General features: G+C 38.6%; 1 protein-coding gene across 3 annotated transcripts in view; it reads left to right on the top strand.

Annotated features, from left to right (window-relative positions):
- SLC38A4 (solute carrier family 38 member 4) overlaps positions 1–23,254 on the top strand; it is a 68,666-nt gene extending 45,412 nt beyond the window's left edge. For all 3 annotated transcript variants that reach the window (XM_060657857.3, XM_060657856.3, XM_078449925.2), the window contains exons 4-16: positions 325–440; positions 3,212–3,285; positions 3,905–3,997; positions 8,759–8,840; positions 8,931–9,013; positions 9,114–9,172; positions 10,012–10,287; positions 10,400–10,479; positions 11,823–11,923; positions 13,672–13,796; positions 19,530–19,674; positions 21,046–21,143; positions 22,803–23,254. In XM_060657857.3, coding sequence (XP_060513840.1) covers positions 325–440; positions 3,212–3,285; positions 3,905–3,997; positions 8,759–8,840; positions 8,931–9,013; positions 9,114–9,172; positions 10,012–10,287; positions 10,400–10,479; positions 11,823–11,923; positions 13,672–13,796; positions 19,530–19,674; positions 21,046–21,143; positions 22,803–22,904 — 1,434 coding nt within the window. In that variant the 3' untranslated portion in view covers positions 22,905–23,254. The remainder of the gene's footprint in view (positions 1–324; positions 441–3,211; positions 3,286–3,904; positions 3,998–8,758; positions 8,841–8,930; positions 9,014–9,113; positions 9,173–10,011; positions 10,288–10,399; positions 10,480–11,822; positions 11,924–13,671; positions 13,797–19,529; positions 19,675–21,045; positions 21,144–22,802) is intronic.
- Positions 23,255–23,812: the final 558 nt, after the last annotated feature.

The following is a 23,812-nucleotide window of genomic DNA, read 5'->3' as shown; positions in this document are numbered from 1 at the left end:
AATCATTTATGAAATTCATTTGTTTTTTGGAGAAATCATTCTAACTCAAATGTAGTCTGCAATCATACATGCTTTCCTTTCTTTATGTTACTCAGCCTGTATTTTTTATTTTTACTGAGACCCCTGCTAAAACCAAGCATTCCATTCCATTGAAAATTACATGCTTTTACTGAAGTAACAGCTTTTGTTCACTGTGATTTTATCTTAGTCTTCAATTTCGAACCATAATCTCCTCCAGCAAAGATAATGTGAGAATAAGAATAATTTGAAAAAGGTCACCCTTTTGGCAAATATTTGCTTCAAACGTGCCCCTTTTTCTTTAAGCATCCTGGAACCACCTCCTTTGGAATGTCTTCATTCAACCTGAGTAATGCTATCATGGGAAGTGGGATCTTGGGCCTTTCCTACGCCATGGCCAACACGGGGATCATACTTTTTATGTAAGTATTTGGTTCAAAGCCCATGCACACCTGGTGTTCTTTCAGTTAACAACCTCAAGTCTGATCTTTGTGAACAATAATGCTCTGAGAAAGTATTAGCATATTCTTGGGCTTATATAGATAGAACAGCAACCTGAGGAATGATCAGAGCATACCAATCCTGGTGCTTGTTCAACCAACTGCCCCTAACCAAATGGCAGAAAGTATATGTGCTCAACCACCTAGAGTGCTGGAACAGCCCTACCAGTCCATAGAAAGCAATTCACAAAGTGATTCACCATAAAAAGATCTTTTCCAGCAGCAGATCTGGCTTTATCACACTCTTAGGAAAGATCCCATTCCAATCCAGGCCTACAGATCCCTGCATGCTCCGATCTCTTCTTGTGCCCCATCCCCTACGCCCCTTAAATGCCTGATAACGATGGGCACACTGGCCTTCTCTCCATCCCAGAAGTTGCCATATTCCTTCTCACCACAGGGCCTTTGCACATGGTCCTAGTATCCTTTTCCCTTTCTTCCTCATCTAGTTAACTCCTCATAGCACATCTCCCCCTCCCCCTCATCGATACCTTCCCTGACTTCCATGACTGGGACAAACACTCCCCACAGTTTTAATATTTTAGTGCAGTTGTCTGATATATTTGGTTAGTGTCTATCTTCTTCCTTGCTAGACTATAATCTCCAGAGGATGGAGCCAATGTCTGTTTTCACCCACTAGATGTCTGTATCCCCAAGACCCAGCATAGTGCTTGACATGGAAATATTTGCAGAGTAGCCAAAATGTATTCCTAGACCTATGTACTTGGTCAAATGCTGCCTAAGGACAGCAGCGCCACATAGCTGACCTGGAGGATGGATATCACATCATCTATGACAGACGGCCACAGGTGTTTGTGTACCTTACGTACAGCCTGGTATTTTCCAAGACACAGTTGGCAGTAGTGAAATTCTTCACAGGAATAAAGTCTAATATTAGTCAGGCATCCGTGTGAATGCAGATTGCCACCCCTAATGCAATGCCAGGGTGTTAAATAACTGTCTAAGAATGCAATGCTTATATTATATATAAATATATGCTATTTATGTTTTGAACATCATTTGTGATTATCTAATCACACAGCTATTTGAGGGCTAAGGATCAGGCAGGACTATAAATATTTATATTGTGTTAGTGCTTTGGCCTGTTTTAGGTATAACATTTTTTAGCTGAATGGATTTTTATGTCAACCACTCTTTATGTCATGTTTGAAATAAAGGGTTTTTTTTTTTTAATTCTCTGAATCTTAATGGCTTAGAGATGTGTTCGTATACATAGTCATATACTTCTGTAATGTATGCTATCTCTAAGACTGCCTTCTCCTTATTAATTACACATGCCATTACAATCAGAAGTTATCATCGCTTACTGATGAACAGAAATAAGAAACTCTTCCCCCGATCCTAGGGCCACAAGATTATTTTCAAGGAAGAAGAGTATTTCACTTTTAAAACCGACAGCCTCATTTCAGGCCTAAACAACATTTAACAGATTAAGATGTCCAGAGCAATTAAACTGTTATACATGATGGGGTCTGTTCTGTGTATCCAAGTGGCACAGACTGAATGCAGCCGTCTCCCTTAATTCTCAACAAGTGACACAGGATTTCATTGGTTTTACTTTTAGTATTTTTGGCCAAAGCAAGTATATGTTTAGAATACAGGGAATGCTCATTATTTTTCCAGGAAACAAAATTATGCCATCTGAATTGCATCTTTAAAAACAGGGAAGTTCACAGGGCATACGGAAAAATTTACGAATAAGTCATTGATTACAGTACCGGTAAACAGACTTTGTGGAAAGCAAGAGCACAATATAGCTAGTTAGAAACACTTGAAACTCATGGCCCAAACGTACATTTGCAAAGTTGACTTCGTCAGGAATTACCAAAGAATTAGATCAATTGTGGCAAAATGTTTATTGTTGTGTAAAATAAAGAATAAGGGTGTTGTTGTTGTTGTTGTTGTTGTTGTTGTTGTTTTGTTCTTTAGGTTTTAGGTAAAGGTTAGTATTGTTCCTTTATTTATTATATAGGTGCTTCTATCTATGCTCTTATTTCTGCTTTCCAAATCTTGTTTTTGGAGAAACACTGATCACTGTACAAGAATCCCTACATGCCTGTGGACATGTGGAGGAGTCTGAACCAGAAAGGATTCTTTCTGAACACATATAAAGGCATTTTCCTGCACCCTATACTTCCTTCTCTTTTTTTCTATTTTACAGGCAATTGCCTGAGCTGTGGCTCACAAGTATCTTGCCATCTAACATGCAGGATCAGTAGTGGAGTTTAGACTCTGTATGCTTTGGTGTCTGTATTTCTAGATTTTACATTAAAATTTAGCCAGGCCATCAAATAGCCCTTAAATTATAAATGTGGCTGAGACTATCACACACACCTGATGTACATATACCCATATGCTGAGTAAGTAGGCATAGTGTTTGCTAATTTTGCTATACATTCAGCATCTAAGTTGTAAACCAGATTCCACTAGTGGAAAGGTTAGGAACTTCTGGTGGTACGTTTTAGCACATAAAATATAGCAAATTCCCATTGTGTGACAGGAAAGGGTATGTGTAGAGTTCTGAAAAGAATTTCTCAGCTTCCCCCCAATCCACATACTTTCGGAAGGTTAATGACTGAAAGGGCCCATGTGATAATTTATTATAATATCTAACATGAGTTGTGTCTTCTTTCTTATAGACATTTATTTTCTACTCTCTATTCCCTTCCTAGAATCATGCTGCTTGCGGTAGCAATATTATCCCTGTACTCAGTTCACCTTTTATTAAAGACCGCCAAGGAAGGAGGTATGCTACCCCTTAAGTCCAAGACGTCCTATTTTGATTCTTGTTAAAGGTATTTCAGTCGATAGCTCTAGAACTGGAGGATGATTTTAGTTAATTTCCCATTGCATTTTCTCTGACCCCAATGACACGGCCTCTCAATGTTTTTAGTAATTTGGGCAGCTCAGGGAAGTGAAAGGCAACTGGCTCAGGTTTAAGCCAAATAGAAAAAAGGAGCCTTGATGGATGACAGAAATAACAGTTCTGACGTGCTGCACAGAGCTAAGATGAATGAAGCCATTGCTTCTTGTCTGGAGAACATGTAACATATTTGGTATTGGCTTTTGAGATTGCATCTTTTGGGTTTATAATTTCTGTGTGGTGTTTATGTACACATTTGAGACTCCAGTGTGCAATTATAGAAATATTTTAGTCATTAAAACAATCCTTTTAGGGGCGCCTGGGTGGCTCAGTCGGTTAAGCGTCTGACTCTTGATTTCAGCTCAGGTCATGATCTCACGATTCATGAGATCGAGCCCTGTGCATGGAACCTGATTAATATTCTCTCTCTCTCCTTCTGCCCCTCTTCCTCTCTCTCTCAAACAAACAATCCTTTTAAAAGGTGTTTTATTTTTTATTATAGGGTCTTTAATTTATGAAAAACTAGGGGAAAAGGCATTTGGATGGCCTGGGAAAATCGGAGCTTTTGTTTCCATTACAATGCAGAACATTGGAGGTAAGGGCATATAGCTTTCCCTACCACTTACACTTTCGAGAGAATGTTCAATAAATAAGAAAACTCTTACAGCAATGAACAAGCACTTTAAATACAGAAAAACAGCTGCTTTACATTCAGAAATTTAAAAGACAAGAAGATTGTTAAGTAGATTTACTGTTCCTTAATCAAAAATAACAATATCTAAGAAAATATTATATAAGATCCCACCAAATGTATTCTAGAAGTATAGAACAAAACCTCTTGATGTCAAATGCTATCATGGCCTTAATTTTACTTAAGAAAAATTAAAGCATTAGTGCTTATTTCATTGTTGGAACAGTTGAGGTTTCCTACGTATGATGGGGTTTATTTCGTCAAACTGAAAATTAAGTATCTGAGGGGTATATCCAAGTATGGGGTATCCTTCAGATAGCCTGTACAGAACCAGCCCATTGGAGTGTGTCCCGAGAAATTGTGCCAAAGCAGAAATTCGGCTAGACATCAGAAGCATTATGATAAAACCACAAATCCTTGGTTCTACAGATTCTTATAATTCCTACTAAATTATAATTTCCAGAGCCTAGAAATACGCATTTGTAATAGTGTTCCAGGTGATATGTTTGCCCACCAGCTTCACTGGTCCCGTGGAGTCTTTGACCCCCAGAAGGCATCCAGACCCAGTTTCCTATGTCCTACTGTCTATGTCCTCTTGCTTGGCCTGGAAGCTATCATCACACAGCAGCACTTCTTTCCTCACCTCTCCTGTCCCCAAACCTGCCATTCTATTCTTTTCTTTCTTCTCTCAATGAATACCAGCAACATCCAGTTTCTTAAGCCAGGAATCTTACATATCATCCTAAACTTCTCCCTCTCTCCCTAACCCTGAATGTCCAAATACCACCTCCTGTCCAGTCTATTATCTTACCTGCCTTGTGAAGCTCTCCTCTCTTTCAAGTCTCTCCCCCATAGTTCAGGTGATCATTGTTTCTGCTCAGACTCTTGCATTAGCCTTCTAACTGGGCTTCCTGCCCTGAGTTTCTCCTGCTCTGATCTCCAGATCAGATTCAAATCTAGTGTTGCTTCTCACACACATAAAATTCTTTAGCATGCCCTCATTATTTTCAGGGTAGAGTTTAAACTCCTTGGTCTGACATAGAAGGGTCTTCATCTGCCTATTTTTCTGATACCTTTCCTATCACCCCCAAATCTACCTAGCTACCTAGCTTCTATATGTCCTGTCATACCATAACAAACCATATTCAGTTCCCCTACTTTTGTAGGCCTGCCACCCTAACACACACACACACACACACACACACACACACACACACACACACTCGTTCTGTTTGCTCCCATGACTTCTCCAGATTATTAGATACTAGTTCCCCTGGGCTCCCTTGCACCCCTATTTATATATATCTGATATGTTATTGTTTTTAAAAAATATTTTTAAACCATTGAGTAGAGAATAGGCTTTTAGAGTCTGATGCACTCAAATGTGAGTCTGTTTCTGCCACTGTGACTTTACTCCAGTGAGTCTAATTTGTCCATCTATGAGAATGGGAGTATTATTCCATCTCACAAGGTCATTTTGAGGATGAAATCAGACAACATATGGCACATAATGAGGGTTCAGTACATCCTTTCCTCCCCAGTTCTCAGATTCAATGTCCTGGAGCCCTCCTGATTTTTTTTTAAATGGGCATAATTATAAGACAAATACATACTAACTGTGAAAAACTGGAACATGACATAAATACATAAATTTATGTAGATTATAAAGATATATGTAAATTATAAAGAGATGTTTATATAAGTCACCCTTAGAAATAACTACTTCAATAATTTCTCTATGCAAAATTTAATAAGTATATTGTTACTGTTAAAATTGGATCATCTTATAATACGGATTTGCAGCTTCCTTTTTTCTTTACCTGACAATATGCCTTGAATGTATTTGCATATTCTTTTTAATGGCTTTGAATTTTCCATTGTACAAATGTACCATAATTGGTTTACTGAATCCCTTATTGACATTGTAATAGTGAAAAACTGGAAACCATCCAAACAATTGCTACAATAAATAAATTTGCACAGCAATCTTGCAAGGAGGTAACCCTTCTTAATAAAATCACTGGAGGGGCGCCTGGGTGGCTTAGTTGGTTAAGCCTGAGTTCAAGCTCCTTATCGGGCTCTGTGCTGACACCTTGGAGCCTGGAGCCTGCTTCAGATTCTGTGTCTCCCTATCTGTCCCTCCCCTGCTTGCACTCTGTCTCTCTCTTAAAAATAAACATTAAAATGTTTTCTTCATTAAAAGAAAAATAATAAAGTCACTGGAGTTATCTAGGATTTCCCAAATTCAGCAATTCCTTTAGTAACCTTTATCCAATTCTAACTGCTCCTGCTAAAGGACAGTCAGTAAGCAGATAAATAAAATCCAGGCATACCTTCATGATTTGTATTTATTTCTTTTCATATTTGTATGTATTAAGATCACAGCTCCGGGTAGAATTTGGCAGGAATTCCAGGATTGTTTCATTCATTTTACTGGGTTTGGGCCACAAGCATAGAAGCTCCCCATCCCCACCAAATAGACCGCTTTACATTTGGTTCAAATTTTTAGCCTTTTCAAGGCTTAAAACATCAAGCATTTCATAGTATCACCTCATAGCTGATCTAACTTATTTGTTTGAATAACTGAAATACCCTGACACATATCTGGCCCTAAACCCCAAGGGCTGGGGGACAACCACAACATCTGTGGCTCAAAGTGTAACTACTAAGTAATGGAATAAACTATAAAATGGCCTCTCAAGATGCACACACATGAAGGAAGTATGGCTTTAAGGCGCTAACACAAAATTTCATATACCATTCCTGAAAATGCTCTCACTTTGGTTACTCTGTGTGATTAGTAGTTATTTTAGCCTAAGGGAAATCACTTGTATTTCTGTATTTAGCAACTCCACATTTAGAACATTTAACTTTCTCAATCCCCTGAAAAATTAACATTTACCACAGATGTTTCAACATTAGCAGAATAATGTTGACATTACCCAGACAGGTCTGGATCATTCTAAATTTTCGAAGACCAAACACATTAACAGTGGTGACATCACTGAAAGTCAGCAATTAATAGCTCTAAAATTGAATGGTACCTCACTGAGCCAGTTAATCAGAAATATCTCCTCTGTTTACGCACCGTAAGATTTAGCTTTAGCCAAGGTCTTTGTAAAGATTAACCAAATAATATTTACAGAAGACACATCAGGTATTATAAAAATCATTTCACTTCACAATAGAGGAGAAACACTGGCCTGGGGATCAGGGATCTTCTATTTTGGATGTGGTCTGTCGTTTTCAATCTGTGTGATCTTGGGTATGTCATCTAAGCTTTCAAACCTTTATGGCCTCAGCTGTGGAATGAAGATAACATACATCTTGCTGATTTACAAGGCTTTTCAGCTGATCAAATGGAGTGAAGTGCAGTACTAAACAACACAGGGAGTTATTATCACCATTATTACTTGTTCGAGGTTAAGTATTTTGAAACTACTAATAGCACAATTTGCAAACTAGAAATCTGCTTTACGTATCTGTGAGCAAAACTTCACCAGAAAGATGGAGAACACACTTTTTTTTTTTAGCAATGCAAAACCCGTCAGTTTTATTTTTAAGTTAATAAAATGTATTTTTATTTTTAAATGCTTTCAATGTTTATTTACTTTTGAAAGCGAGACAGAGTGTGAGCAGGGGAGGGGCAGAGATAGAGGCAGACACAGAATCAGAAGCAGGCTCCAGGCTCTGAGCTGTCAGCACAGAGCTGGATGTGGGGCTCGAACCATGAACCATGAGATCATGACCTGAGCAGAAGCCAGATAGATGCTTAACGGACTGAGCCACCCAGGTGCCCCAAAATGTAGTTTATTTTTAATTTACTGGACCATGTGTCAAATTAGCATTCTACTTCACGGAGTGGATGGACTTAGAAAAGATGTTGCATAAATCCCTATAACTTTTGGCAAGATTATATGTTATGCATATGTATACATACATCTTTTTCCAGGGAGAGGGTTTATAGATTATATCAGATTTTCAGAACAGTACATGATCACACGTGGATCATTTGTCAAGATGCTCAAGAGCTTTTGCCACTTGGTATAATTTCTTATTTGGTCAAGAAGAGACTTGGATATAGAGAAGAGAAAATTCACTGACAAAAGTGGGAAAGCTATCATCTCTTTCATTCTTTTATCAATCCAGTCAGCCTCCAGTTTAGACAATTAGTGGTCTGAGGCTTTGGGTGCCCATCAGGGAGGTTACAGAGGACTAGACTAGCACCCACCCGGGGAAGCCAGAGTGACATATAATCTACACAGCACCGCCCTACAGTTCTGCCCTCTCTCCTCTGGCTGATGCCTGTTGTTGCCAGGCCCCTGCCCAAATGATGGACACAAAAACAGGCACACTTAGTACAGGCCATCATGACGTCTAACTGATGGAACAACTTTACTAAAAACCTCAGAGCTGGATTAAAAACAGAATCAGCATTGATACTGTCAGCAAAGGTCCATGTGTAAGAGCCAGAGGGCCAAATACCTGTTTTTGAAAAGAACGTGGAAGCAGTACAAGATATACTGGGTGGCTTTTCTTTCTGTTCAGGGGATCAGATGCACATCTGACGGGAAGACTGAATGTCCCAAAGGCCAGGACTTCTCACAACTTGCCTGTGACTTTAGTGCTATGTGCACCACTAAGCTGTCACGTTTTCCATTTTAGCAATGTCAAGCTACCTCTTTATCATTAAATATGAGCTACCTGAAGTAATCAGAGCATTCATGGGACTTGAAGAAAATACTGGGTATGTCTTATGTTCTCTCTACAACATCCTTTGGCTGATTCTACTTGGTCTTTTCTGCTCCTAACATTCTTGACGCTCTTTCCCTTGTAGAGAATGGTACCTCAATGGCAACTACCTCGTCATATTTGTGTCTGTTGGAATCATTCTTCCACTTTCTCTTCTTAAAAATTTAGGTAAAGTCATCTTTCGTTTTTATTTTCATTTCCTATTCCAATAGGTAAGTCAATTGTAGATACTGTATTCACCTTACAGAATTTCTCTGCTAACTTTTAGGTTACCTTGGTTACACCAGTGGATTTTCTCTTACCTGCATGGTGTTTTTTGTCAGTGTGGTAAGTGATTTATTGACATGATCCTTGTAGGTTGGTGAGCATGAGACACATAGTCCCTGAATTAGTGTCCTCATTTTTGTTCAAGCAATTCACTAGCATGAAATACTTCTTGCATCACAAGCCATTTTCTTATATTCTAATTTGGAATGAGAAAAGAACAGTCATGATTTTAAAAATAGTTGAGTTAGAATGTCAAGGCCATTGCTAATAGTATGTTCTAAGCACACTGGATATATATTTGGACAAAAGGAACCCTTCAAGCAGTAACATGACAATGATCTAGTATTTAGAAAGGTGGAGGAAGACGTGAAGAGTCCCAGAAATCAGTGAGCTATAGAATTATTCATGTCTACATCAGTCAGCCATTTTCTCCCACACATTCCACCCATGAAAAGAGGGTAATCCCAGTGGAATTAAAGAAGAGATCCTTCTCCCCATTGCCCCCACTCCCTGCCAAAAAGGGAAACTTTTGTAATATCCTGGATGCCAAAATGTATATAGCATTTCCCCAAAAAAGGCAAAAGAAGATGGGAAATTTTTTGATAATCCATATTAATTTGAAGAAATAAAAGATATGAAATATAGCAAGGAAATGATCATCTTTATCACAGAAGAATATGGATGATTCTTAGAAGAGATTCATGCAAAATACTGTCCTATTGATTCTCAGGGACACAACTCTTTCCTTAGAGCAGAGGCTAGAGAGTCTCCATTGTCTATTAGCCTAAAGGGAATCTTCAGCAGAGGCCCCTCACCACTACCCCATAACCTATATAAATGGATTTTTGTTTCCCTGTTCTCCTCAAAAAGCTGATTTTTTTTTTAATGGCTGGGCCTAGGTGATTTACAAGAAATTCCAAATACCCTGCCCTCTGCCTGTTCTGGATCACAATGTTGGAAATCTGACATTCAACAATACACTTCCAGTGCACATGGTAATATTGCCTAACAACTCTGAGATTAATGGCGTGAACTTCATGATGGATTACACCCACCAAAATCCTGCAGGGCTAGATGAGAACCAGGCCAAGGGCTCTCTTCATGGCAGTGGAGTAGAGTATGAAGCACACAGTGATGACAAGTGTCAACCCAAATACTTTGTGTTCAACTCCCGGGTAAGTGATGAGCCTACCAAAATGGCTGGGTCTTCATTTTATAAGCTGAGATGGCTTGGGATTGCCATCTGTGTTGAAAAGCTACACATGCGTTGTTGTCTTTGTTTTTCAGACGGCCTACGCAATTCCCATCCTAGCATTTGCTTTTGTGTGCCACCCTGAGGTCCTTCCCATATACAGTGAACTTAAAGAGTAAGGCAGCCATCATTTTAACATTCTAACTTGTTTTGAAAATGTGCTCATATGTTCAGAGGTGCTTTATACAAAAGCATGGTTAATGGCTTTCTCTTCAGAGAAGGTTTGTGGTACATACCACTCATCAGTAATGTATTTTAACCAAAAAGGTATGAATTAGCCCCCTCCCTACACTACCGTATCTGCTTCCTTCTCTCCCATTTCTTCATCCTAATGGTCCACAAGAGGAATTTAGGTCAGGGGGAGGAAGAGCCAATGGCTAGAAGAATTTTGGCAGGAATGAGAAATTTGAATTTGAAATTTGCTAGGAATGATGTCACCTCAGCTATAAATGACCGCACCCATGAAGACCAAAAATTATGGCTAAGGTGACCTCGCTAAGCCATTGATGTCACTTGTGCTCTGTCTTTAACCCTTGTCTAGAAGACATTCACCACAGGGATGTGCCAAAACCTGGCCTTCATTGTCTTATCTGTACAATGGAGACAATGGCTAGACAATCTTGTTTCTTCTAGCTGAAATTCTAGGATTCGTTTGTAGTCTTTTCCCTTTGAGGCTGTTGACATCTACTTAGGTATGTAGTGTGTCTGAGCCCTCTAGCACTGCTTTCCCCTTTACCTTTAGAGAAAGGTGGCCTATAGTAATTCTCACTTTATTTAATCCGGGTATCAGTAACCTCACTCTTTATTCTCAGTACATAGCAATAATTGCTTCACAAATTCTGATTTAACTTATAAAAAATTTGGGGAACACTTTCAATTATTTTTGCTTTACTTGGAAAATCACATGCGGCATTTACTCTACACTTGACCTTAACCGAAGACCAAGAAGTGATAGCAGTTACTCCAGAAGCCCGGCAATTGACTTTAAGCAGCTGGGTGCCCTCCAGAATGGTTTCCAGACACTTCTAGGCTCTCTTGTGGTCTGGACTCATGCAAGTTGTGCTTTGCTGATTCTAGTAGGTTTGTGTCCTCCCACATGAAATATGAATCCCATCTCACTATGAAGTATGAAAGCTTCCTACATTAGCAGACAGTTTGATCTTTGTGTTAATTACATTCTTGCGTACTCAGTAGACAAGTATATTTATCAACACAAAATAAACCAGTCTTCTTCTAGGAAAATAGTTGTCTCTAAGACTGACAGAGTAGTAGTTAAGAAAAATGGAAACAAATCCCCCACAGCTCTCTAGGACAAGTTTAAAGAAGCTATGTTTCTGTATGAGATATGTGGTTTTATAATAGTACACAGACACATTCTTTCACTATTTTAGACATTTTTTTACTAAAAAAATGATAAAAAAAAAAAAACACTGAGCTTTTTTTTTTTTTTCATTTCAGTCGGTCCCGGAGGAAGATGCAAACAGTGTCAAATATTTCCATCACGGGAATGCTCATCATGTACCTGCTTGCTGCCCTCTTTGGTTACCTAACCTTCTATGGTAGGTCACTCTGTCAAAGTCATTCTCTTTGTGCAAATCCTAGTTGGACTGATCATTAACCCGGGTAGGTATAATTCTTTTAATTACCCTCTATAAGCAGCATGATCTATAGTCCATGTAGTCAACTAACATGCTATTTTAGCCTTGTCACTTGACCTAAGAAAATGGGACCTGAACCAGTCTAGCTAACAAGTTACAACAATTTGTGAATTCATACATGTTTTATGAAAAACCAGCCCTCAAATCTACATTATTTTCCTTACGGGATAGATTATATTTCCTTGACTTACACTTCTTAGGCCATCTCATGCTAGAAGCAATCACAGTGAATCCAATCGTATGTTGTAAAGCTTTCTTGGTGGAATAAATAACTACTAAGCAAATGGTAGGGAAAGTGCAAAGTCCTTGAGTTGGAACCTGCTTCTTGTTTACCAGTCAAGTGGGATCTGGGGGCTTGGAGCATTAGGCAAATTTTCTGGCTTATCCCATTCTATTCTGTTATAGTGAACAGTTTCCTGAGAAAAGACGACATGACAGAGTTCCACTCAATCTGGGAGTGCACTACCAGAAACAAAAAAAGTTACTATGGACACATTAGATTATGCCTAAAACAATTTGTCTATGGCATCTTAATGGACACCAAAGTAGGATTGTTATTGCACTCCATTGAAGCATACCCTAATAGACAAATTTCAGGGACTTAAACATTGACCTGTTACCACTAATCAGTGTAATCAACATAAATAAACCTTTTGTTTAAACTTCTCTAACTTTTTAGTTGTTTTTTTCTTCTGATTCACTAAATTAAATTGATTACTAGACAAATTGTGGAGGAAAAGACTGGGGAGGGAGCACCATTTACTTGGTTTTTTTTCTATTTGACTAATAGTTGGCTATTAACCAAGCATTCACTTTAGATTGGGCATTAACTGCTTGTTGGTTGTGAATTAATAAAAGTTAGATCAATACCACTGAAGGTATTTTTACCCCGTTTCATCTGATTTGGAGGGGCGTAGGGAGAAAAATCCAACTACATCTGATTCTATAAGCATCTCCATGTCATTTGTGTCTGGAATTCTGAGTGAATAAGCTTTCCAGGAGCATGGCATCTTAATCTTAGATCAGTATTCATTGGGAGACCCTGTTAAAATCATGCTAATTCATCCTTGAATGTTACTTATACTGATTCTAATGAGTTTCATAAGATAAGCTTGAAAAATCCCCGGAAGTATCTGTATTGGTATCATGATAGAGTCATAATTACTGAACTTGAAAAAATATTAAAAATCGTTTGTCATAAGGTTTCCATACTAGATTCAGAGAAGCTGCATCAAGGCTCACTTAGCAGGTGGGAATAGAGGGGGAAGTGGGCAGGATGTAAGGGACAGGCTGGTGGGGGCTTGGACCTTTCATCCCCTTCAACCAGAGCACCTCAGCTTCCCGTCTCTTGTGAGGCTTCTGTACAAACTGAGATAGACTTATCACGAAGCAAATGAGCCAGAGAGGCATCTTCACAATTTTATTCTAGCTTCTTTAACTTCATAAGCTTCATTGGCCCCCTTGTCCATTTGAAGAAAGATCAACACAAATAATAAATAAGCTCAAAGATAGGATAAAAACAGGTGTCTAGATTCCCAGACCTGGGTGTTTTTTTCTGTTGTACTGTGTTCCCTTTGTAAAATGTTGATTTTGGTAATCAGTACTGACTTGGAAACACCAAACTGGACCCATTCTCTTCTTCTTTGTAGGAGAAGTTGAAGACGAATTACTTCATGCTTATAGCAAAGTATATACATTTGACACCCCTCTCCTCATGGTACGCCTGGCAGTCCTTGTGGCAGTGACACTAACTGTGCCCATTGTCCTGTTCCCAGTAAGTACCTGAAGCTTTGATGGAAGAATCCTGCTTAATCTCCTAGCTTAGATATGTTCCAATTTGACATGGATTTAATTATGTGAGTTTGCACTTGCAATGCCTGAAGACGTTATTTTCACACAGCATTTTGGAGCCATTTAAGATGGACAATTTAATACGTAGATTCAACAAATATTTTTTGATGTTAAACACCTTTTAAAAAGTCTTTATTTGGGGGGAGAGGGAGAGAGAGAGAAAGAGAGAGAGAGAGAGAGAGAGAGAGAGAGGGAGAATCCCAAGCAGGCTCCATGCTACCAGCACAGAGCCCAATGCGGGGCTCGATCTCATGAACCATGACATTGTGACCTGAGCCGATATCAAGGATCGGATGCTTAACCGACTGAGGCACCCAGGCGCCTCAAATGTTAAACACTTTTAAAATATAGGAGGAAAAATATAATCACAAAATTTCTATTTATTTTCCAACTTTATTGAGGTCAAAGTTTTTTGTTAAACTTCAATTCAAAAAGAAGATCTTGGGTTTCTATCTTGTGGGTTAGCAGAAATGAGTAGGAGTTCATAGAACTTCTGGAACTTAAAAGGCAAAAACTATATTACTTTTCAATTTGTTGCATTTTCACCAGTTCTGAAGGTATTCAAATTTCCCCTACAGTTTTGTTGCAGTCACATTCAAATGTTGCCTTATTTAATCTGATTCCTTGAAGACCAATGAGAAGGGGAATTTTATTACGTAAATTACTTACTAGAACTAAATCTCTTGAAAAATAGCTATATTTTCCACTGTATATCTTTTCTACTATCCCTAACACTGATACATGCCCTCGACTAGACTCATACTGCGATCACCCCTTCTTGGCATTTGCCTTTGGCATCACTTGTCCTGGGATCACAGAGCAGGGCTGGTTGAAGAGATTTGGGCTGCCTGAGTTAAAACCACCACCTATGGACAAACACAGGTCCGCATTCTCCTGCCAGCTCTTCTCCTTTCATAAATACTCAATTTACTCATTCATTAAGGGGGGAAAATAAGCGACCTAGTAACCAGCACCATACTGTACAGAATGTTCCATACAGGGCCCAGCATATAAGGACTACTCATATAATGACACTGTGGTCACTTTAAATGCAGCTTGTGTGCTGAAATATTTTTTAACACATTCCTTTTTCATGAGTGCATGAAATCAGATCCTTATTACTATGAGGGCTAATATTTTACTCCTAAATAATATTTTGCCTCACACATGTCTGAAAGTATTTCAGATGACATGCATACAGCGTTAGCCTAAAATCAGCTCCATCATGGGTACGAGGCAGAAGACAGCTATTGACAGAAAGTGTACCATAAGGTAAAATTTCTAAGCAAACAGTGTCTCTGAGGAACCAAAGTTGAAAGCCCTTTTTGTGTGTAAAGAGCTAATTTTTGGCACACAGTAGGTATTCACATCATTATCGAGTCAAAGCATTTTATAGAAGAAATTTGTTATGTGGCTCTGTATTGCTTTATTCATAAGCCCTAAATATAGCACTTTGAGGTCATGGTCTTGGGAGATTAATGGACTTGCCTGTGGTCATGCAGTTAGTCACAGTTGATTAATGCACCGCTCACAGAAGGACACTGATGTCTGAGGTCAAGATAAAGGTCAAGATAAAGGAAGTGGAAGTCACACTGATGGTCATTTTACCTCGACATTTAAAATCCAGATCTCCCCATAGAAGTTCTTTCTCTTGTGACAGGGCACGGATATAAATTTGACCATCAGGAACAGTAGTGGTTTGGAAATGTCTCCCATTAGATGTCCCTTAGAATCAAAATGGATCATGGGAACCAAAATTTCAAAACATAACTCATCCTTAAGTATTTGTACCCAACGTTAGCATTTACGAAACATGCTGCACATAATTCTGTCTTTGACCCTAGAACATTATTACATTGAGATAATCTGCGTAGGTGTCCACCTTATCTCCTGGTTTAAAAGTCTTAAAGGTTAGGAATGTGCACAGTGACTGGTGCAGGAGAAGTTTGACAACAATCGCCCAGAAAAATGGTCTCCAAATGAATCTTGCCTTTTGAGATGTGTAAACTGCTTTTTCTAGCAATAGCATAAGCTGTTCGCCCTGCCAACATTTGCCATGAACTTTAGTTTGGGTCAGGAGCTGGGCTAAATGAATTAAGTGTCCATGGGTATGATGCAGAACATAAAAGTAAACATGGAGGACAAAAAAGTCTCCTCGTCCCAGTCAAACCCACAAGACTACCTTCAGACACTTTCTCCCTAAAGTGAGAGAAGTTATTAGTGATGTGTTTGTTTCTTATGATTTAGAGCCATGATTTCCAACATGTCAAACGCTGAGCCATGCACAGCAGGGTTCCCCGGTAGTTTTTTTGAATTAAGAAACTCTTGACCAATAAGAAGTTTATTTACTTTGCTTTGATATCCCCATATACAAGTAATCAAAAACAAACAAAACCTAATCTGGATTAAAATCTCTCGATTTTAGGCATAATTGTATATTCTACTTCTTTCAACAGAGGATAATAGGCTCTTTTTCTTAGGAGCCCAAGAAGACACAATAAGGAAGGGCGTTGCTGTTATTGGTTGACTAGATGGATTTTCCTTTGATTACTCTATTACCTTATTTTCTGCAGTTAGGCTAGTTTTTTCCATAATAAAAGACATTGAGTGCAGAAATGATTATTGAACAGATGAATAAATGAAGTGAATTACTTTTTTACTAGTAGCTCAACATTTGTTTCTATTGTTGGGGGTGGGGGTTTTATGGGAGAGTAGTCTATTATGGGACTACACCTCCTTCCCAAAGACTATTAATTCCGTTTTCAGCTTGTACTCCCCTTTATGCAGTAAAGTTCACCCATTACATGAAAAACAGAAAACCAGATCATCCTAAGGAGTTTATCAAGAACACACAGACTCACATTCCATTTGCCATACCTTAAAAAAAAAAAAAAAATCACATCTCAGATTTTCTAGCTACTTCTCTTTTATTCTGTGATGGTGAAATCATTTTTCCCCACATATGTTGCCATCAGATCTGTTTTGAATCATATGCAGATATAGGCATAGAAATATGGCAAATGTTGCTGTGGACTGGAATAGAGTAGTGGTCCACAGATATTTCCAACACTCCTACCCTAAGCAGTCTTACAAAATGAAACTGATTCGCTTCTAAACAATAAGATTGATTTTTTTTTAAGAGTTCAGACCTAAGGTTCCCACTTTTTACTCTGCCTCCCAGTGGGTCCCCAGATTAGAACATAGCACCTCCTATTCTGAATACTCTCTCTGGAAATAACAGATGTTTTCTCTAGAGCTGCAAAGGACCTTTCTGGAATCCTTCTGGGTCAGAGGGCATGGCTGTTGCTAAGGACTTCCCCACCCACAGCATCTGACCCACATTTCCAGGTTCTTATCAGTTTGTGTCAGTGGAGAAAAGGCACTTAGATAAGTGGAACAGCAGGCAGTGCTTTGTGGGTAACACGCCAGAATTGCCTCAGTCCTGACATAGGTAAATAGAACTGTTCAGGACCTATTGATCCAGGCTCACCTCTCAAGGCAGCATTTTAACATAGAATGACCGGCAAGTTTTCTTCTATTCTTTTCCACCACCACCAGCCCCCTACTATCTCCCTGCTTGCCCTATGATCCTTTCTAGGAATGCATTGTCAATTCTACATGCTTTCAGTTCTGTTTGGGATTTTGTTTTTCTTTATTTGCTGTGAGGAGCAAGCTTTCACCATTTATTCCAATGATGATTCCTGTAAATCTTCTGTACTCTTACATCACCAAGCCAAACCTTAGTCTTTCTGGGAGCCATGAGACCTTAGGAAACCACATTCACATTCAGGGGACCTGCACTTAGAGGTTTACCTCTAACTCAGCTTATGGAATAGAGTATTCCTTTAACAAAAGACCAAAAACAAAAAACACAAAAAACAAACAAAAAAAACCTCACATATATAAGTCCTCTGCCTGAAAATAACCTGTATTCTACTTGTTTATTCTGTAAATTTCGCACTTTCAGACAAGTAAATCTTTAAGCCATAAGGATGTACCATGGAAAGTTTATGTTGAAGCCTAATAAGACTGGTTTGGACAATATCCAATAAGCATGGAGTGTGGATCATAATGTAGAATTAATGGACAGCTGGGGAAAATGTAATCAAGGCATTTGCTTTCTTCAGCCTACTTTTCAGAGCGAATTTCATAATTTTCACTAATCCAATTTTTAAAATCCTTTACAAAGTCACTCTTAAACCATTTCCAGAGACTATCTGGTTTGCCATTCTGGAAATGAAATTGCTTTTGAAACCTAAACAGATGGCTTTAATTTTGGTGGACCAGTATGAAAGGAATGCCACATTAGACACTACAAGCAATTCGGCTCAAAGTTTTCATCGTTCATACATGTGTTTCAAAAATGTATTTTACATTTTTGCTTTTACATGAGTTCCCATCACTCCACCAGTAAGAGACTTCAGAAGTAAAATTTTAAGTGGAAAATCAATGCCAGCATTTCTAAAAATGTGAAGTCCGAGCTTAACTGGAGTGTTCCCTTATTGAAAAGCCAATAGAAAAATGCCACTGAGTCAAAAGTGTCCTCTAAAAGATTCTAAAGATGAGAGCATTTTCTACTTTGTTAAGCTGTTCAAACATGCAGGGCATTCCCTCCACCCACAAGGATCTTTTTTATTATCCAGTTATAGCACAGTAACTTGAAAGACTGCTACAAATGGAGCCTCTCTTGACCCTTCACCTACTTATTGTAGCTGTTGAAATAGGGCTGAAGTCTGTCAAGGCTCCCGAAGGGTGGGAAGGGATTCATTCTGTTCAACTTAATTCAACATGTATTGAGTGCCTGCTGTGTGCAAGACACCAAACAAGAAACTCTGAGGAATGCTAAAATTATCAGGTCCTATTCTTTGTATTTTGTGTGCATTTATAATCTGTAATTGGGAACGGAGGGCAAGGGCAAAAAGAAATACAAAGAGTATCATTTTAAAAAACATTATGTGGCAAAATAAGCATTATATGCTAAATACGATGCCAAATTTTTAAAAAACCCAGATGTGTAAAAATCACAAGGAGTGCAAATCAATTCAGTGCTCGCCCTTAATACTTAATCCTGTTTGACAACACATGTTTAGAAATCAATAAGGGTTTTACTGTGTCCCTGAATTCTGTCTTACCTGTTATTTTCTCTGAGATAACTTTTAAGAAAACATTCTGAAAGCTGAGAAAGTGAGCAAAAGGAAAATAACTATCTCAAAGAAATATCAGCATCAAGGCTGCACAACAATATCAACATACCTTTTTTCTTTAATGGTTAGTTTTGAGAGCGTGCAAGCAGAGGAGGGGCAGAAAGAGAGGGAGACAGAGGATCCAAAATGGGCTCTGCACTGACAGCAGAGAGCCTGATGCAGAGCTCAAACCCACAAGCTATGAGATCATGACCTGAGCTGAAGTCGGGGCTCAGGTGCCCCAATATCAACATAGTTAATAACTGAACTGTACACTTAAAAATAGTTAAGATAGTTAACATTATGAATATTTTACCACATTAATGAAATTTTGAAAAACAAATCAGCATCAAGATCTTTTCTGGGAGAAAAAGGAAAAACACAAAGTGCTTTAGAGTGACAAGAATATTTGAAATAGTAGACGAAAATCAAAAACAAATTAGTAACCTTGCCTTTGAACTTTCTTGTTGCAGATTCGTACATCAGTGACCACACTCTTGTTTCCCAAAAGACCCTTCAGTTGGATAAGACATTTCTTGATTGCAGCCATACTTCTTGCACTTAATAATGTTCTGGTCATCCTTGTACCAACTATAAAATACATCTTTGGATTCATAGGTAAGTTTGAGAAAGGTTTTTATTTAATCAGCTCAAGTGGATACCTCCTTAAGTGGCAGACAGGGAGCTGGTGGAGGGGAAGTCAAGGATCCCTGCTCCATCTTTGACTCATGGGATTCTTGTGAGCCCAGCCAGGCCACCTGGTCACCTCCCCTCCCTCCCAGGTGACTCTGGAAGTTGATCACAGGATCAGAAAATGTCAACAGTAAAAGCTACCTTATAGGTCATCTAGTCCAGCTGCCTTTTCTGATGGAAATGGAGCCCCACAGAAGTCAAGTCATATACAGTTCCCCACTTCCCCTCCATCCAAAAGTAGAACATTATATGAAATCTTTTGTAAGCCTTGATGGCATAAAGCTACGAAGAAACTACGATTCATTCATATGGAAGCATTTTTGAGCATCCTAGACACAAAAGATAACCGCTCTTGGACTCTTCTGATAACTTACGACACAATATTGCTAACAAATCCAGAAAATAAATCGACCTAAAACACAGATATTCACAACGGTTCAAAAGCCATGGCATCTTAATGCTGAGATGGAGTGTAGTTCCCAAGGAAGAGACCTGGAGACACCTCTCTCGCTGCTCAGGGGGCGCTGCCTCCATAATGTTCACTGCAAAACAAATTCTGGGTGCAACTTTCACCTTTTAATTTTTTTCCCCATAAAGACAGAAATCTTCTTTGGATTTCTTTCAGTTAGGGAAGGTAGGTGCTAACATAGGTCCTTCCTAAAAGTGAAGTGGCATAACATGACATAACATGAACTTTTGCAAAGTGGGGAATACCTGTATCTTGGACTATTGCAGGATTTGAATTTAGGTCTTAACTCTGCATCAAAAAGTAAGGAAGACACAGTCTACCTATAGGATGCTTTCTCGAGTCTGTCAGTATCAGCTGAGCACTGATGGCCATCTTTGGAGGTGGAGAAGGTTGGTCTTGTAAAGCAGATTTCCTTAACTGTGTGGCCCGTTAATATAGTTTTCATCTGCTGATTTGAGGGATTACTCAAATTTTAAATACAATATAACATTTTTTTGGATTAGGTGTCAGCAACTTGAAAAGTTGGAAGTGGATAAGAAGGATGTATGATGAGTTCAGCTTCCTTAGTATGTGTTTCTATTGTCAGTTTCCTATAAATTTTTAAGTCAGCCTTTTTTTTGTTTACTATATGTTATGTGTACTTAGGATACAACTATGATGTTAGGTATATTTTAATTTTCTTGATAAACATTTGAATAAGCAACCAAGACAAGTTTATAGTACTTTCAGTGCTAAGATTAGGGTAGCATTAGACTTTTAAAGTGCATGACCTTGAGTCTCTGCCTTGCTGAGTAAGACATTGACCTGTCCTGTGTTTATCCCCTCAGGGGCTTCTTCTGCCACTATGCTGATCTTCATACTTCCAGCAGTGTTTTACCTTAAACTTGTCAAGAAAGAACCTCTTAGGTCACCACAAAAGGTTGGGGTAAGTAAGGCTTGCAATCTCCCCCGTTATAAGTTGCTCTTTAACTGAGAGTAAACCGAAAATATACAATTCAAAAAGATTGACCAAGAACTGAAAATCAGAGATGGGCTGGAACTTTAGTGGAGAGAAAGGAGGGTAGATCTCTGGTACTGAGATGATTCCAGGATTTCTTCCCGTCATAAATCAAGAATCTTGTGTTAAGTCCTTTCTACCCATCAAACACTAAGAGTTTTCCCACAGGCATATATGGATACCAGTTTCCACCACCAAGATTGTAGCACTATCCATAGGAAATTATGTGGGAAGGAATGAGGCTCCCTGACAGTGTTATGAAATAATTGAAACATTTTAGTCATATTTTTTTAGGTTAGGAAGGCCAAAAGAAAAGATGCTGCCTGGTTTCCCCCTCCATAGTACCTTGGAGTGGACTGAGATCCAGAACAAAACCATTGTTTTCCAGTTAACCTATTTAGATATAAAATTTAATTTTATTAAGCGAGAGCATATTTCTTTTCCAAAATGATGTTATAGAAACACACGCCAGAATGAATTGTTTTTCTAATTATTTCTTTAATGTTTATTTTTGAGAGAGAGAGAGGCAGAGACAGAGACAGAGTGTCAGCAGGGAAGGGGCAGAGAGAGAGGGAGACACACAATCTGAAGCAGGCTATCAGCACAGAGCCCGACACAGGGGTCAAACCCACAAACTGCAAGATCATGACCTGAGCCAAAGTCAGATGCTCAGCCCACTGAGCCACCCAGGCTCCCCTTGTTTTTCTAATTATCAAATAGTCATTGATAATATTTAAGTATATCTTCCATTTAAGGCTTAAAAACAGTGCCTCTTACTAAGTTATGCTGAATGTTGCCTGAGAGTCATTCACTCCTCAGGACTGTTCAGGGACTTCAGGACAGTTTGGTATCCAAAGCTCCTCCCAACATCTCCTCCCCACCCCTGCCCCCGAATTCCTAGCCTCTCCAGTCTATTTTGCTTGGACTTTTACAGAAGGGTGACCATGACAAATTATTTATCCTGTTTGTGACCCATTCTGAGTTTGATGTAAAAATGAGTAAAATTGTCCCCTGGATCCTTTCTAGTGAAAAACTTCACCTGTTGCTTCCTCATAGATTGAATGAGGTGGTTGATCCCAGTGATGATAATATATAAGGCCCCTTCTAGTGTTTTACACACACACACACACACACACACACACACACACACACACACACACACGTTTTTAAAGGAATATGTAACATAGATTAGGCTTTTGTTTTTATCTGTTTACTTTGTAAATTTAATCCTGTCCTATAGACTATAATATGCCCTTCACCTAAAAGATTGTGAGCACATTCAATGTCATTGTATCTTTTTCTGTCACTTGTTTTTTTTTTAATGATTACAGAGTATTCCATCATTTTGATGTAACAAATCAACCATTTATCTATTTTGAAGACTTAGATTAAATCTCTCCACTGTATTCACCCTCTTTCCTCAACTTGGCTTCTAAATTCACTGAACTGCTAGGCATAGACATCTGAGCCATAAGAATAATACAATTCAATATGCCAATCAGATTGCTGTCTTGGGTAAACAATTTCTAAGAGCAAACTGTGCTAAATATGGTTTCTGTGTTCCCTAACAAGCTCTCTGATTTACAGGCTTTAATTTTCCTTGTGGTTGGAATCATCTTCATGATTGGAAGCATGGCACTCATTATAATTGACTGGATTTACAACCCTCCAAATTCCAAGCATCACTAACCCAAAGAAAAATACCTTTTCTATTGGAAATGGTTGCAAATTATGCTGCAAAAGACATTTGAGTTCTATTGATTGGAATGTTATTCATAGGAAATAACAGGAAGATTCCAAAGATGTTTATAGTAACATCACCAGGCACCTGTGGAAGAAAAAAAAGCATCATTTTTGTCAAGAATGGCTGTTTATAGGTTTAAAACCTGCGGTGCACATTTCTACCCAGGTTTTCCTAAAACAGTGTGAGAGGATGCATTTTTGCTGTTGCACAAGCAGAATAAGGGTAGCTGCATGGAATGGTCATCAGATAATACCTTTTCCCCTTCCCCTCAAATTACCAAATACTTGTATTCTCAGAACATCCAACAAAAATGCCCTGGTGGCAAAGCTATCACCGCTTAATGCCTTCCCCCAATCCAGCACCAAATACTCTAGGTCTATTTAATAACAGAGGCAAAAACCATGTCTTAGGAACTGTCCCCGTAAGGTACATGAATGATCAGACAGCCGGCTAGAACATCTTATTGTCAACAGTGAAGGAATATTTGCCCATTTTGTTTGTAACACTGAATTAATGAATTCTTCATTCAATAGATTTTTGGTAAATGTTAAAGACATCTTATTAAACACAGGCATATCTCGTTTCTTGTGCTTTGTTGTGCTTAGCACTGAGGTTTTTTGCAGGTTTTTTTTCCTGTTGGTTTTTTTGTTTGTTTGTTTGTTTGTTTGTTTACAAATTGGTGCGTGACAACCTTGCGTGGAGCATCATTTTTCCAACAGCATTTGCTCACTTTGTGCCTCTGTCACATTTTGGTAATTCTCATAGTATTTCAAACTTTTTCATTATTATATTTGTTATGGTGATCTATGATCAGTGATTAAGACTTGCTGAAAGCTCAGATATGGTTAGCACT

The sequence above is a fragment of the Panthera onca genome, chromosome B4 (genome assembly GCF_046562875.1).
Source record: "Panthera onca isolate mPanOnc1 chromosome B4, mPanOnc1 haplotype 2, whole genome shotgun sequence".
NCBI classification, from domain to species: domain Eukaryota; kingdom Metazoa; phylum Chordata; class Mammalia; order Carnivora; family Felidae; genus Panthera; species Panthera onca.
Note: the sequence above shows the minus strand (reverse complement) of the source record. Positions and strands in the feature narration are given on the sequence as shown.